The sequence below is a fragment of the Copadichromis virginalis genome, linkage group LG19 (assembly GCF_057382275.1).
Source record: "Copadichromis virginalis isolate Kocher_CV1m ecotype Utaka linkage group LG19, C_Virginalis_male_GT1.1, whole genome shotgun sequence".
Classification (NCBI taxonomy): Eukaryota; Metazoa; Chordata; class Actinopteri; order Cichliformes; family Cichlidae; genus Copadichromis; species Copadichromis virginalis.
The window spans coordinates 16,224,706-16,239,800 of NC_140636.1; the positions used below are offsets into that span (position 1 = coordinate 16,224,706).

Consider the following 15,095-nt stretch of genomic DNA (forward strand, 5'->3'; position numbering starts at 1 on the left):
ATATGTGCTTAGAAGACTGCCACAGCATAGATTAAGTCTCACTCATGATGAAACCACCTGAGTTCACTCTTTTTTCCGTTAAAGTGCAGAGTATAAATCTAGGAGGATGTGTGAAACGTGCTTCATTTTTCTTTTTTCTTTTAATTTTGAGAGTGATGTAAATAGGTAGGTGCATGTGACAGAAGATAAAGTCTAATCATCCAAGAACTCTTCTTTGATACGTGCTGGGAGAAAAAGTGTCCCGCCATGTTTGGAGATCAGCTTTGTCCAGGCCTTCTGGAGCTTTAAGGGTATTCCTTTCTTCCTCTCGACCACAGTTGTCACTACTTCCAAATGTGGTTGGAAATCACATTCTGTTACGCAATCAAACTGCGATGCTATCAGTGTGCAGAAAGTTTTCCAGACCTCCTACCTCCTGCTACATGATGCAGGTGCTGGCCTCTTTCGTGAATGTAAATGAGGGCTCTTTTTTTTTTGCCTCTAGTGCTTACTCATGTGCATCATGTAGGCTTACTTGGCTTTATGATAAACAGATGGATTACTATTCTTTATTTACACTGTAATATCTTCTGCTGGTTTGATGGCAAGCAGAAAGATACGGGCGAAAAAGGGTCACGGGAAAGTATCTACAGGGCAAAGAATGAGCAGCCTGAGAAACACAAGTCTGCAGCCCTTTATTCTGAAAGCATTCACTCAAGAATACGGCCTCAAGCCGTAGTACTTAATCCTCTGTGTCTTCCATATGATACTCATTTCCATGTGTCTAACTATTGAGGTCCCGCGACCCACATGAGATCACACAACTCCTGAAGTATGCCACTTGTGATAATTTCAACAGTCTTAGTTGCGCTCTCATTTAACACGGCGTCCGCGCTCTGCCAAGGCATATTTGGTGTCGAGCTTGACTATGTCTGCTTCTGCACATCCCTCCAGGGCCCCTTTCATACGTCTGAGTGTTATAGCAGGTCATGGCTGTCTCTTGGGAAGGAAAGAAGATACCGTTGTGCCTGGGTGGCTTTAGGACCGAGGGTGGATGATGGAGATGGATGTGCTGGAACATGTGGGGATGTTTTCCCTCACTTACACCGACAGAAATCATACAATCATCAGCATTTCATATCTCTGTTCATCCATACTCATGTCTGCTCCTCCCATCTCAGAACAAGCCTAACTCTAATTCTAACTTCAACCAAAACTACTTACAAAAAGGCTGTTTAAAAAAAGAAAGAAAAGAGATATCTAACCAAAACTTTCAAGCTTTTACAAAATATCATGACTCTAAACGCTTGAAACCTCAACCTGTTTCTGAAAAAGATGGCTGGGAATGTTTTCATTTCACTCTATTCGCTGTGTGGTTTCCTGAGACACTTACGTTGCTCAGATGAGAGGTTTTTTTGAGAAAGCTGTGACCCATTCTGAACAGGCAGGTGTAACACTGTCTCCCATCATATAGTAATTATAACTGATTCAAATATGATAAATAAAACCTCTTTAATATGTCTTTTATGTGAAAGAAAAAGATTTAGGAATTTACACTTTAAGGCGCTTTTTATATATATTCATTCAGTTAAGTCATTACATTCATATTACAACTTGATTTAACAATCTGCATAGAATAATACATTTAATAGATGTTTTACACTTTTAAACATCTGAATGAATTTAACCAAAGTTAAATTCATTCATTCTTTAAAAAACTAAACTAAAGACAAAATCATTTAAAACATAAAATATACTTGGTCACTGGCCAGCCACATATAGTCTAAAATCAGTGCTCTGCAGCATCCTGACGTGCTAATGAAAAACAAAGAACATCGGACACGAGCTCCTGGTTTGTGTCACTGCAGCTGCTAGGTTGCAGAGATATTTTTGGTTTGTGAAGAAGAGGTGTAAAAAATGCTGGAGTGTGACCTGCCTGTGGCTGCTGTAAGTGTCTGCATTAAAGGACTTTGTTTACTTCAACGTGTTGCTGAGCATTTCTGTATCGGCCCAGACCAGACAGGAGCAGCTGCCTTCATGCATCAGTTTCAGTAAAGCTGTGTTTCCCAAACTTTTTGGCTCGTGACCTTTTAAAAGGGTCGTTAATGGCTTTGCCTAAATCTTACTTGACATTCAAAGTGCCGAAAAATATATTTGATGGGAATACATCTGACTCTTTTCAGAGGTCATGACCCAGTTACTTAAAAAATAAATGAATAAAAATCTGCAGACGTGAACATCATCTATCTAATCATGATGCTTGTAAAAGCATGATGGCAAATAAGAAGTAAAGAGGCTTTAACCTTGCTTAACTGCAGTCCTCACATGGCAGATCACGGTAGATTAAAAATAAAACTTGAGTCATGATTTCAGAGAAGAGACGTTGCTGCTGAGGTATTTAAATGTATTTTAGGGGAACGCTATTAGATTCCATTTTATTGAAGAGAAGCCAGGCAAAGTGAGAAACTCACAGCCAGAGAGATGAGTAGCATGAGTAGCACTGCAGGCCACAGGGGAAATATGTGATTTTTTTTTTTTCATTCAAGCTTGAAAACAGCTTCAATATGTTTTGTCTTTATTTCATTTTCTAAATTGTAACATCTCACTTTTGTTCCAAGACCTATTTAGGCTGGCAGCATAATTTCTGAGGTGATGTAAGGTAGTGTGACCTGAACACGTGGGAGGGCTACTTTCATTTCTGTATAACCTTAAAGTTGACCTAACATTTCCTCATTTTCTGTCAAATGAATAAGATCAGAAATGATTTAGAAATCTGTAAAAAAAAAAAAAAAAAAAGAAGAAGAAGATTTTCTGTTGTTTTTTTTATCAGGCAAATTGTTGCTTCTGTTCAGGAATGCAAGTAAATGACTGTAATTCTCAGATAACATTAATTATATTTTTCATTTTATTTTCATTGCAAATATGAATTTGATTAAAGCGCCTGCACGTGCTGACAGATTTCAGAAAATTAAAAGTTCATTTGGTAATTTTCGAAGGCATGCTCTAATGCATGTGTTAATCACTGTATATATAAGTTATATCTGTTCTAGGCACATGACAATGGAGAACAGTCATATTAAACATGAATTAAGTTCCCAATAATGAGGTCAGTGTATGCAAAGTAATCCCCGTGAGCCAAAAGCTCAGGCACAGACTGCTCCAAACACAGTTTCCGACAGTTTTTTCTAATGACCTCAATGAGAGGGGATAACCTTAACAAAATCGCCTCACCTCTTCTCAAGAGGGGCAGCCAATCACAATAAAGGTGGCTTCGGGGAGCTCGTTTCTAACAGTGGGTGGAGTGAACTCAGTAGAAGGTAAATAAGGCATATTTGAAATGTGAATTTCTACTGCACTCCTGCAGAGTCCAAGAATATGAACAGATTTATAAATGAGTTATTGTCCCGCTTAAACTTCTTTGTTCAATATGAATTTGCATCACCAAATCACCTTGGTTTCTGATATTAAAAATATACTCAGTTCACTGAGTATACTTCAGTCTAGCTCTTAGTCTTCATTAATTCTCTCAGTCAACAGCAGAGCTGCCCAGACCTCATCCAGCAGGAAGCTGCGTGATGATAAAGGTGTATGCCCCTGCAGGTCTGTATGCACAGGCTTCCTCATGCATGTCATACCAAGGCACACATCAAAGTCATCAACGTTTTCATTTTCATTCACAGCTGCTAGTGGCTCATCTTTACTTTTGCCCCACTGCGCCATCAACGGAAATAACCCTTTATAACAATAATGCCTACACAAACACAGAGGAGGTGACGGAGCGTCCTCGGTGGCATGAGTGAGGCCTGCGGTCTTTAACACAGTGAGAAACGCCTGGAGTTGATATTCATCTTGGTGAGGCCCAGATGCTTTAGAGGGGTGGACAGAGCAAAGGCAGCCTTCATGGGGATATCACACAGCAGGTCCGACTCCTCTCCGCACTCCTCCAGCTCGTACGTTGCGTCGTCCAGCATCTCCTTGTGACGGTGGCACACTTGCTCCACTTTGAGCCGATGGATCTCCACCCGCAGACGGATCAGCTGACGGGCCAGTCGGTTGTCCTGAACTTGCATTTCCCTCTGAGGGTAGAGGAGGGATGGAGGGAGCGCGTTTGAGAAGAAAGTGAGTTTCAGTGTTCAGTTTAGCAGAACATATGTGGAAGTTTGGATTTGGATGGTGCCTATCTCCTCATCAAAGGGTAAAAATCATGTGGACTACATGGGTTGCAGCTTATGAGAAAACAGGCACCATATTGTTTCGCAATCTGTGTGTTTAGACTTCTTTCCCTTAAGTTAAGACAAGCAGTCATGCAAGCAAGATCACTGACACCTAAAGAGATGCCTATCTGTTTTAAAGGTGAAGTAGGAGATAGATAGCTATCTGTATTTCTCAAGAATGGATAAGGACTTTGTATTATTTATTTATTTACTTATTCATTAATTAGTTTTAATGATTGGAGATTATCAAGAAGTGCAAATTATTTCTCAGGGCGTGACGCATCTTTAGATAAAAATCAAATCAAATTTCTGGAGGAACTCACCAGCTCTTTTCTAAGATGCTCCAGGGCATCGTCCATAGTGTCAAAGCCACAGATGCTGCCCACAACCAGTTCTGACCTCCTCAAAATTGCCGGCACGGAAACGACTTGCTGTCCTCCTGATTCGGGACCGTCCGCGGAATTTCTTTCCTTCCACGCTCGGCTCTGTACGCGCTCCTGCCACTCGAGGTAGGACGGTCTGCGGGTCTGTAACTTCAGCTTCTCCGTGAGCGCTTTCACGCTGTCCAGATCCTCCGTGTCGCCCTCGGAGGACGAGCCGTCTCCAAGCTCCTTAAAATCCATCGGTGCAGCAGATTGCTGATACACGCTGAGCATTCAGGGAGCAGGCTCGCTTTCTGCGCTGGCAGCTTGGCGATTAGAGCGCAACAGGTCCATGCCTCCTCTCCTTTATAGGGAGAAATAGCGCAGTGACCGCCCATCCCGCACAGGACAGGGAGGCTGGAGAGTTTGCAAGCTTTTGTCAGGCGAGGGAAAAAGATATCCTGAAACCAAAGTCTGAGATTTTATTACTGTGCATTCACAAGTTAAATGACTTAAAACTATTTAAAATAGTTTTACATTTATATTACAGGAGAAACTGCCAAAAGAAGAAACGAATACAGATGTATGCATGTATTTCCTGGACATCAGGTTGATGTGCAGGAATCGCTTTTCTCTTTCTGCTTGCCTTGCTTTGCATTCTGGGGTAGTTTTGATCTAAAAGTGGGTCAATTAACTGCGTGCACTGAAGTACAGATTAAATTTCCATCTGCAGTATGAAAATGGAAATAATCAAGTAAAGTACAACAAACCTGCGCCTGGATGTATGAGAAAAATCTATACATACTTACATACTTACACACAGTCAGGTGAAAAACCAAGTTTTCTGTTCAGCTATGTAAAACAGTAAGTAGCCTACAGGCTTACTGTGCAATTTCCCAACAAATTCCCCTCAAGGTCAGACTGAGCAATGCTCAGAAAAACTGCAAAAACCCAGGAGCTCCATCTCAGACTCTACAGGCCCCAGTTAGCATGTTAAAGGTTAAAGTTCATGACAATAAAATTAGAAAAAGACAGAACACGTTGGCTTCTTTGGAAGGGTTGCCAGGAGAAAGCCTCCTCTCTAAAAATAACATGGCAGCACAGCTTAGGTTGGCAAAGTTGCAAATGAACAGTCCATAAGACTTCTGGAACAACAGCACCATGTTTGGAGACACCCAAACATAACTTATCAGCCCAAACCAATTATACCAACTGTGAGCATGGTGGTGGAAGTGTGCTGATTTGGGCACCTAGCAGTCACTGAGTCAACCGTGAGCTCCTCTGTATACCAATGCAGAATGAAATGTGGAGACATCTGTCCAACAGATAAAAATTGGCCAAAAAAAAAAAAAAAAAAAAGCAAAAGAATTAATGTGCTGCAATGATCCAGTCAAAGTACAAAACTCAACCTGACTGAAAAGAGCTGAGCATGAATGAATTCCTGCAAACCTCAATGAGCTGAAGCAACGCTGTAAAGACGAGCGGGGCTAAAACTCTTCCACAATGATGTGACACATCGATAAAGTCAAACAGAAAACTGCCAGAGGTACTTCTACAAGCTTCTGAATCATGGAGGTGGAACCCACCATGACTGCATATAAAACTTACTGGATGCATATCTAAACTAGTTATTTTAGGCCTATGTTGGTCACTTTTTTCTTTCATTTTAAAACTTGTTTGTGGTGTGTTTTCTTGCATCAGTGTTCCTGTTTTTATTATTGTGGTTTATGCTGCATGAATTATATTCCCTGGGGCAAAATGTGTGTTTAAATGGATGGATGGGATAGGACAAAGCATCATATTTTCCACTTGGTTCAATAGCCCACACGTGGGTGCGCTGATACACTGTACTCTATTACGTTACGTTTACTCTTTACAATAAGGCTAGATACTTATTTATATATTTTACAGGTGACTTTATTTAATGCAAAACATCTCAAATTGCAAAATATAATGAAACTAGTCAAAGCTGAAAGTTGTAGGTTCAGTACCAGCTACACTTGTTCACACTGTAATGCATCGTAATACCAGCAAAGTGATACTGTGTCAATATTTTGTAGCTGACAGATTTCAATAGTTACACACAGCAAAAGCCAACTTGGCAGATGAGTTGTGATTGACGATTTTTTGTGCTTGAGTATGGCGCCATCTAGTGACAACCTAATATACTACAGGTACTTCACAGTGGCTCTCCCCCCCCCCCCCCCCCCCCCCCCCCCTCTGCAGTGCGCACAAGTTGTGATAAGTGTCACTTCTCACTCACTGTCTCAGGAAACGTAGACTTCCGCCTTTTGTCGCCTAAAGCAGCACATTTTCCACTCCCACGGCAGTTAAGCTTAGCCAGCTGTGTGTGCAGAGGTGTAGCCACATAAGAGGACGACAATGTTCAGGAAAATATGAAGCTTCTTCTATTTATAGACTTCTTATCGCCAATCAAACAGAGCGCGGCTGCAACGCTGCCCAACCAGCTGTGCGTGCAGAGGAGGAAGCCCGCTTTCGTTTTCTTACAAGAGAGGCGAGGACGTGATTGAGGTGCTCGGCCACTTCTGTAGTTTAGAAAGAACAGAAACAAAGTTCTGCAGACGGACTTTGGGTGTTTGAAGGGGAGCTGATGGAGTTTGCTGAGCACATCAAGACGGCCAATGTGGAGGATGTTGTGCTCCGACAGCCGCTGCAACCCCCGAGCAGAGGAACCCTGTGCATCACCGGCCACCACCTGCTCTTCTCGGACAGGGAGGAGAGTGACTCCCGGCAGGTTTTATTGCTCCTTAGGAACATCGATGCCATTGAGAAAAGGTGAGGGAGGATTGAGATCAGAAAGGTGATAAGGAACCAGATCAAAAACGTGTCTTATAAGAAAAGTAACGAGTATCCTGCAAGAACAATGTCGCACTTTTCTCTATCTCAATTATTTTTTAATTGATTAAATTGATGATTAAATATTTGATGGTGGACTTGTGATTCTTAGAACTTATTTATTATGATTATAACTCGCATGATCAAACCAGTAATCACACTAATCAACACGAAACGGTGTGAACTTGCCGGTAATTCCTCTGATCTCTCATTCCTTCCTCAAATCTTTTTTAACCAGTGTGGAAAACCTTACGGGCTATTCCGGCTTCTTCTCTAATGCAAGCCACAGTGAAAGGTTGGACATCCTCTGTGTTGCCATGTCATGCTGTGTGCTGCTCTTGATGCAATTCTGAAGAAGTAACATTTCCCAACAAGATTAATGCAACGTTTTTTCCGTTTGCCACCCTCCACATGCTCAGAGCTGTGTACTGCTTGCAACTAACAGCTTTTTTTCTTCGTAGCTCTCTGAAACCTTTTGTTAGGTATTGCCACCCCCCACACACACACACACACACACAACCTACCTGACTCGTTTTGCCCACTTTTTCTGCTGCAAGTCGAGCCTCATGCACCGCCATAGGCAATAAATGGGGCTCTTAGAGGGGGTGCATGTTTTCTTTTGTATAAGAATCATATATTTGTGTGTGTGTGTGTGTGTGTGTGTGTGTGTGTGTGTGTGTGTGTGTGTGTGTAGGATGTCTGGTTCATCTGGAACAATTACGATGAAGTGTAAAGATCTGCGTGTGCTCCAGCTTGACATCCCAGGCATGGAACAGTGTCTCAACATTGCACACTCTATCGAGGTACACAACTAATGCAACCTGAAACACACAGGCACAAGAAAATAACTGTTGGTCTTAGAGTAGCCTGCTATTTTTCTGCATATGTTTTTCACTTCTTTGCATGTATCGGTAATCTCTCTTTAACTTTCTGCAGACACTGTCCTGTCTGGACTGCGTGTCCGCAATGTACCCTTTCTTTTACCGACCTGTTGATCTCAGCCTGCCGGAGCAGTGGGGTCTCTCATCTCCTGAAATGCACTACAGTCAGATGAAGGAACTTGTAAGCAACATATAAAACTCTGTATGCTTGTTTTCTGCTGTAGATAATTTAATACTTGTAGACACAGACATTTTTCAGGTAACATTTTCCAATAATGTCCCTACAACCACATGACAGGAAAATGCCAGGGAAGTGTAGGGGTCGGGATTCAGGATATCCTTCTTGCTTAGCTTTCATTTGTTTTCCCCTTAACTTCAGAATGTGTTGCACACAGCTTGAATTCATGTATAACACACCAACGTCTTCCCGTGGGAATGGCATGTTGCTATGGTGAAGGGTCGCAGCTGAGGGCAGCATTTTTGCATGTGTTTTACAGACACAAAATTCCCAGAACATGTAGGATATCTGTGCTTTTAACCAGACCAGCCTGAGTAGTGTTTTTCACCCATGATAAAGTGGCTGGAATTTGCAAGTCCCAATTATTTCTCTCCCACCGACTCTTTCCATCACGACAGGAGCTGAGCTGTTCTGTCTAGTTATAAACTACGAGCTTCAACCATTCTTACAGAGTTTTTAAGAATACCTTTTACAATTTAGGGAACTTGATGATTAAGTTTCTTTGATAAAATTAAGAAAAGTGAGAAAGTTGTTATAGCGGTAAGGCAAACAGAGCTATAGTGATTTAACTTAGCCTGATACATTATAGGAGAATTCTTCAACAGCAATGATGGTGAAAGAAGCGTGACACCTTAATTTGGCGCAGACCGGTGATTTGATGCACGGTTTCTATGGATTTATGTCATTGTGATGTTTCAAATAAGAGTGCAGGGATGTTTTAGGATAGTTGCTGAGTGGCTTCCAGAAGGACTTTAGTTTAGCTTAGTTTACAAAAACATTAGAAGTAGCTGTAAACAGCTGATCTGGCGCCCTGCAAGGGTAAGAATCAGTGAGCTTCAGAAGCAACATTTCTGAAGCTCACTGATTACTATGCTGTCTTTTTTTGATTTTACCTGTTTTTATAGGCAGGCTCCTCTGGTCACCAACCTCACAGTGCCAAAAAGACTTAAAAAGACTTAAAAAGAGACATGCCCCACGTTAGGTTTTGTGCACATTAAGGAAAGCAGATATTCAGTAGAGGTCTTTGAAAAGGAGCTTTCTTTACTTGGGAGAGAGCCGAGCTACTGTTTACAGTACTTATGCTTAAGTAACCAGCTGGTTAGAGTACATTTTTATTTGTTATATTGAGGAAATGATACCTATTCATGAGGTTAACCGATTAGAATCAAGTTCCACAATTTGGGTTTTCAGGACTGCACCTAATCAGGTGTGGGTACTACTGAGAAAACATTGTTACGGCTGTGACCGTAATTGTGTGTGGATTTGAGTGTCTAGGTGCTCCTCCGGGATTGACGATTTGGCGTTGGTAATGTGTTGTTTTTGCGTGACTGTTATGTGTTTCCTACTTTACTTTGAAAGTCTGTGTCATTTTAGTGTGTTCAGTTTACGTTTCCTTGTCTCGTCAGTTCTGATTTGCCCCAGCTGTGTTTCCCTCCTGTTGTCCATTCCCTGATTGTTCCCTCCATGTATTTAAGCCCTGTGTGTCAGTTGTCATGGTCGCGATCTTCTTTCCCCCGTTGTAAATAGTTTGGCGCCTTGTGTTGCGTTGTAAATAAATATCATTTTGCTTTAAAGAAAATGGTGGTCGTTTTGGGATGATTTTTGTGGGGGTTTTTTTGTGTTTTTTTTCTTTATTTTTACTTTTTTTCGTGTTGCACTCCGGTTGCCTAGGCCGGGGTGTAACATATGGGGGCTCGTCCAATCACTGTGGGGTCCGAGGACCGCTTCAGCCGTCCGCCGTCGCTGGCGGGTCCGGGGAGGGACCGCTCCAGCCTTTATCCGCCTTCGCTGGAGGGTCCGTGGGACCACTCCAGCCTTCGTCGTCTGCTGGAGGGTCAGGGGGACCGCTCCAGCCTCCATCAGTTTCATCTGCCTCCGCTGGAGGGTCCGTGGGACCGCTTCAGTCTTCATTTGCCTTCGCTGGGGGGTCCGAGGGACCGCCTCAGCCTTCGTCGTCTGCTGGAGGGTCAGGGGGACCGCTCCAGCCTCCATCAGTTTCATCTGCCTCCGCTGGAGGGTCCGTGGGACCGCTTCAGTCTTCATTTGCCTTCGCTGGGGGGTCCGAGGGACCGCCTCAGCCTTCGTCGTCTGCTGGAGGGTCCGTGGGACCGCTCCAGCCTTCATCCGCCTTCGCTGGAGTGTCCGAGGGACCGCTCCAGCCTTCATCAGCTTCGTTTGTCTTCGCTGGAGGATCCGAGGGCCCGCTCCGGTTTTCCGTTTCCACTGGAGGACCCGTCCAGTCATCAGCGTCGCCTGCGGGACGGTGGCCGGTGCCGTATGGGCTGGACATGGAACAAACATTTTTCGTTGGGGTTGTATGTTTTAAATGTTTGTTTTTTTGGGTGTTTCCTTGAATTAAACATTTTGGGGTTAATGTTAATTCTTGGGTAAGGGGGTGTTACGGCTGTGACCGTAATTGTGTGTGGATTTGAGTGTCTAGGTGCTCCTCCGGGATTGACGATTTGGCGTTGGTAATGTGTTGTTTTTGCGTGACTGTTATGTGTTTCCTACTTTACTTTGAAAGTCTGTGTCATTTTAGTGTGTTCAGTTTACGTTTCCTTGTCTCGTCAGTTCTGATTTGCCCCAGCTGTGTTTCCCTCCTGTTGTCCATTCCCTGATTGTTCCCTCCATGTATTTAAGCCCTGTGTGTCAGTTGTCATGGTCGCGATCTTCTTTCCCCCCGTTGTAAATAGTTTGGCGCCTTGTGTTGCGTTGTAAATAAATATCATTTTGCTTTAAAGAAAATGGTGGTCGTTTTGGGATGATTTTTGTGGGGTTTTTTTTGTGTTTTTTTTCTTTATTTTTACTTTTTTTCGTGTTGCACTCCGGTTGCCTAGGCCGGGGTGTAACAACATGTCCCTAAAAGAGGCCACACAGGAGTGATCCTGCAGTCTGGACATGAAGAAAGGTTCAGATCTCCCTAAAATCATCCCTGAGTTCATCAACTGGAAAACAGTCTGTCCAGCAGTAGTCATGGTCTTTTATTTTTCTTAATCTCTTACTAAGAAATCAAATAAGCCATAATAGGGCAGTTGTTATTAATTAAAGATCCACTAAGGATTAGCTTGGAGCATAAGCACACGCTTTATGCAAAATAAAAATAATGAGACTTTCCTCACCTATGAACTGGACTACTCCCAGTCCAGCTCAGCTCAAAGTCCCCTGTGACTTTAGCAACCGGGAGGTTAGCATGAATAATAACAGGTTACTTGATACTAAAGCTCACATTTTCCTTTATCGCCTTCTCTCTCACTTTTTTTCAGTATGAGAAGTGGAGACTGAGCACCGTGAACAGAGATTACTCGGTTTGTCCCTCCTACCCTCCGGCAGTCATCGTCCCAAAAAGCATAGACGACGACACACTGAAAAAAGCAGCCAAATTCAGACAGGGAGGACGTTTCCCTGTTCTCTGCTACTACCACAAGAAGAACGGCATGGTGAGGTGATTTAGTGTTCACTTTTAGTGTCACGGTTTGTGGCAGAATGGCTAAAAGCAATATAAAATGTCCAAAAAGTCCAAACATGAACAGAAAACATCCGAGGAAACAAACAATCCAACGACTAACACAGGAGAGACGGGGACAATATATAGTCGAAGGAAGTGGGAACGGCTGAGGACAAGACACGGGTGAAGAGAATCAAGACACAGGATAAAATATAACTGACTACCAAAATAAAAGAACTGATTTGCTGAACATGGTGAGCTTGACACAGGAGGATAGACCAGTACTCAGAGGAAAGAGAGTGAAACTAACACTCATAAAACCAGTGAACAGAAGAAAACTGTCAGAAAACTGCAACACTTGAAACCAGGAAGCCATAGAGAAACTCATTCGATAATGATACAAAATACAAGAGAGCCAAAATCAAAGCAATCACACGAAAATAAAAGAATTTAAAGTCCCAAATTTAAAAAACTGTTATGGTTAAGGCTACACATTTGACTGAACATTGTTAACAGGATGAAAAATGTTGTAGGTCATCATGCGCAGCAGTCAGCCGCTGCTAGGAGCCAATAGGAAGCGCTGCAAGGAAGATGAGCTGCTCCTCCAGGCTGTGATTGAGGGTTCGGACAAAGGCTACATAATTGACACTCGCTCCATGCAGCAGGCTCAACAGGCCAGGATGACAGGTGGAGGGTTTGAGTCTAAATCGTTCTACGACCGCTGGAAGAGATTTCACAGACAGATGGAAAGGTGTGTTTGCTGACTGTCTGATAATACTGATTTGTCAAACTTGCTTCGCTACACACTGCCTCATATGTGTGCAGGGGTAAAGCTCTCCAGGAGAGCCTAATTAAACTGGTGGAGGCTTGTGGTGATGAGTCCAACAACATGGACCGCTGGCTCAGTAAGCTGGAGAATTCAAAGTGGCTGTCGCACGTCCAAAATGCTCTTTCTACTGCCGGCCTGCTGGTGGAGTGTGTGGAGAGGTATGAATAACACCCACACTCTTATGACTTGGAAAACTTTATGGTAATATCTTGTGACTAATTCAATTTTATCTGGAAAGTACCAATTTACAGCAACTCCCATCTCAATGTGCTTTTTATTGTAAAGACTCTATAATATTAGAGAGAAAACCCACCGAGGATCAGCACTTTGTGACAGTGGGGAGGAAGAAATTACTTTTAACAGGAACAGAGCTCGGACATAATCAGGATCAGGGACAGGCAGCTATCTGCCTTGACTGCTCTAACTCTAAGCTTAGTCTTTAAACTTTCCTTTTTGCTAAAGCATATAGTTAGGGCTGGATCAGGTGACCCTGAATCCTCCCTTAGTTATGCTGCAATAAGTGTAAGCTGCTGGGGGATTCCCATGATGCACTGGGCTTTTCTTCTTCACTCACTGTGTTAATAGACCTCTCTGCACTGAATAATACTTGTTATTAATCTCTTTCTCTCTTCCACATTATGTCTTTATCCTGTTTTTCTTCTCTCTCCTCAACCAATCACAGCAGATGGCCCCGCCCCTCCCTCAGCCTGGTTCTGTTGGAGGTTTCTTCCTGTTAAAAGGGAGTTTTTCCTTCCCACTGTCGCCAAAGTGCTTGCTCATACGGGGTCATGTGATTGTTTGGCTTTTCTCTGTATGTATTATTGTAGGGTCTACCTTACAGTACAAAGCGCCTTGAGGTGACTGTTGTTTTGATTTGGCGCTCTATAAGTAAAATTGAATTGAATTGAATGTAGACACAAGGAAGTGAGGGCAAGTCAACAACCACTTGTTTTAAATCTTGAAGAAACAGAAAGAAGGCCATAACTGTCTTCCTTACACACAGGTTTGTTTTTCTTGTACATGTTAATGAGTGTTGTTTCTTCCAGGGATGGCCATTCTGTTCTTGTTCACGGCTCTGAAGGGACAGACTGCTCTTTGCTCATCAGCACTCTGGCTCAGCTCATCATGGATCCATGCTGCCGCACAGTGGAGGGCTTCTTGGGACTGCTGGAGAGAGAGTGGATACAGGCGCGTGCCAGGTTTTAAGTCGGGGAGGATTACAAAGAATTTTAAATGTCTTTTTTTCTTGATTTGCTCCCATAAATGTTGTCGAGAATCCAAAGAAATGCATTGTAACATCGGGGATCTCTGTCTACTTCTGACACGAGTTTCCAAACAAGCGGTGAGCTTTTAAAAATAGAAGCACACCCAGCGACTACAGGACTGAGCCTATCTGTTGCCACAAAATTAGATCCTAAAAGCTGACACGTGTTTGTGTGTTTGCAGGCAGGACACCCGTTCCAGCAGCGATGCGCTCACTCAGCTTACTCCCATGCTCGTCTCCAGCAGGAGTCTCCGGTGTTCCTGCTGCTGCTGGACTGCGTGTGGCAGCTTTGGCGGCAGTTCCCCTTGGCTCTGGGCTTCTCTGAGGCGCTGCTCCTGCGACTGGCGACTGAAGTTTATGCCTCGGATTATGGCACCTTTCTGTGTAACAGTGATCAGGAAAGGTCAGTTTTTTCTACATATTTAAAGATTGCTGCCGAGTGTCTTCATTTCAAACTAAGATTCACACTTTGTTTGCCCTTCAATCAGGTGTGCCTTGGAAGTAAAGGAAAGGACTCACTGCTTGTTCCGGGCTCTGCTAAGGCCCACGGAGAGGGATTACTACTCTAACCCCCTGTATGAACGCACTGAGCTAGCAATCTGGCCCTCAGTTCATCCTCAGTCCCTGCAGCTCTGGAAAGGTGAGCTTTGCCCTGCACTTGTTTTCAGACCTCATCTTTTTTAGCCTTTAATGTAATTGCAGTGTTGCTGTTCTGAGCTTATGTTGTTACCGCTTTAGTTTAGTTTAAGTGTTGGTGCTCACTCTGCCCCGCTGTCTAACCCTCAGGCTATTTTTTGAGGTGGACCCAGCAGGTTCGTCACCTTGAAGAGGCTCAGGAGGAAATCAGGAACATGGTCATTGAGTGGGGGAAGTTAGCACGCAGCTGATGCCTCGTTCGTGTGAATGAGGTGGGATCACATGGTTCCAAGGAGTTAAAACAAAATACCTGATTTTGATTTGACCTGTCGCCTTCAAGGTTGCCCGCTGGGCACTTCTGGACTGTTTTCGCCCTGGCTGAAACTTGTAG

At 43.3% G+C, this 15,095-nt stretch overlaps 2 protein-coding genes across 4 annotated transcripts; one reads left to right on the forward strand and one right to left on the reverse strand.

The window, feature by feature from the left end:
• Positions 1–694: 694 nt before the first annotated feature.
• Positions 695–4,953, reverse strand: fam167b (family with sequence similarity 167 member B). 2 transcript variants are annotated; one of them, XM_085442101.1, is made up of 3 exons: positions 4,867–4,953; positions 4,517–4,831; positions 695–4,055 (listed from the first exon to the last, which is right to left on the reverse strand). In XM_085442101.1, exons 1-3 carry the CDS (start codon positions 4,951–4,953, stop codon positions 3,792–3,794), a joined length of 666 nt encoding a protein of 221 aa, XP_085298227.1. In that variant the 3' UTR covers positions 695–3,791. The 2 variants fall into 2 exon arrangements, with proteins under 2 accessions (XP_085298227.1, XP_085298226.1); XM_085442100.1 differs by having other exon boundaries at positions 696–4,055; positions 4,517–4,913.
• A 1,910-nt stretch (positions 4,954–6,863) lies between these two features.
• Positions 6,864–14,956, forward strand: LOC146685836 (myotubularin-related protein 9). 2 transcript variants are annotated; one of them, XM_085441677.1, is made up of 11 exons: positions 6,864–7,351; positions 7,650–7,706; positions 8,106–8,214; positions 8,348–8,473; positions 11,794–11,967; positions 12,509–12,726; positions 12,801–12,962; positions 13,851–13,992; positions 14,251–14,471; positions 14,557–14,708; positions 14,855–14,956. In XM_085441677.1, exons 1-11 carry the CDS (start codon positions 7,167–7,169, stop codon positions 14,953–14,955), a joined length of 1,647 nt encoding a protein of 548 aa, XP_085297803.1. In that variant the 5' UTR covers positions 6,864–7,166; the 3' UTR covers position 14,956. The 2 variants fall into 2 exon arrangements, with proteins under 2 accessions (XP_085297803.1, XP_085297805.1); XM_085441679.1 differs by lacking the exon at positions 7,650–7,706.
• The last annotated feature ends 139 nt before the right edge of the window (positions 14,957–15,095 follow it).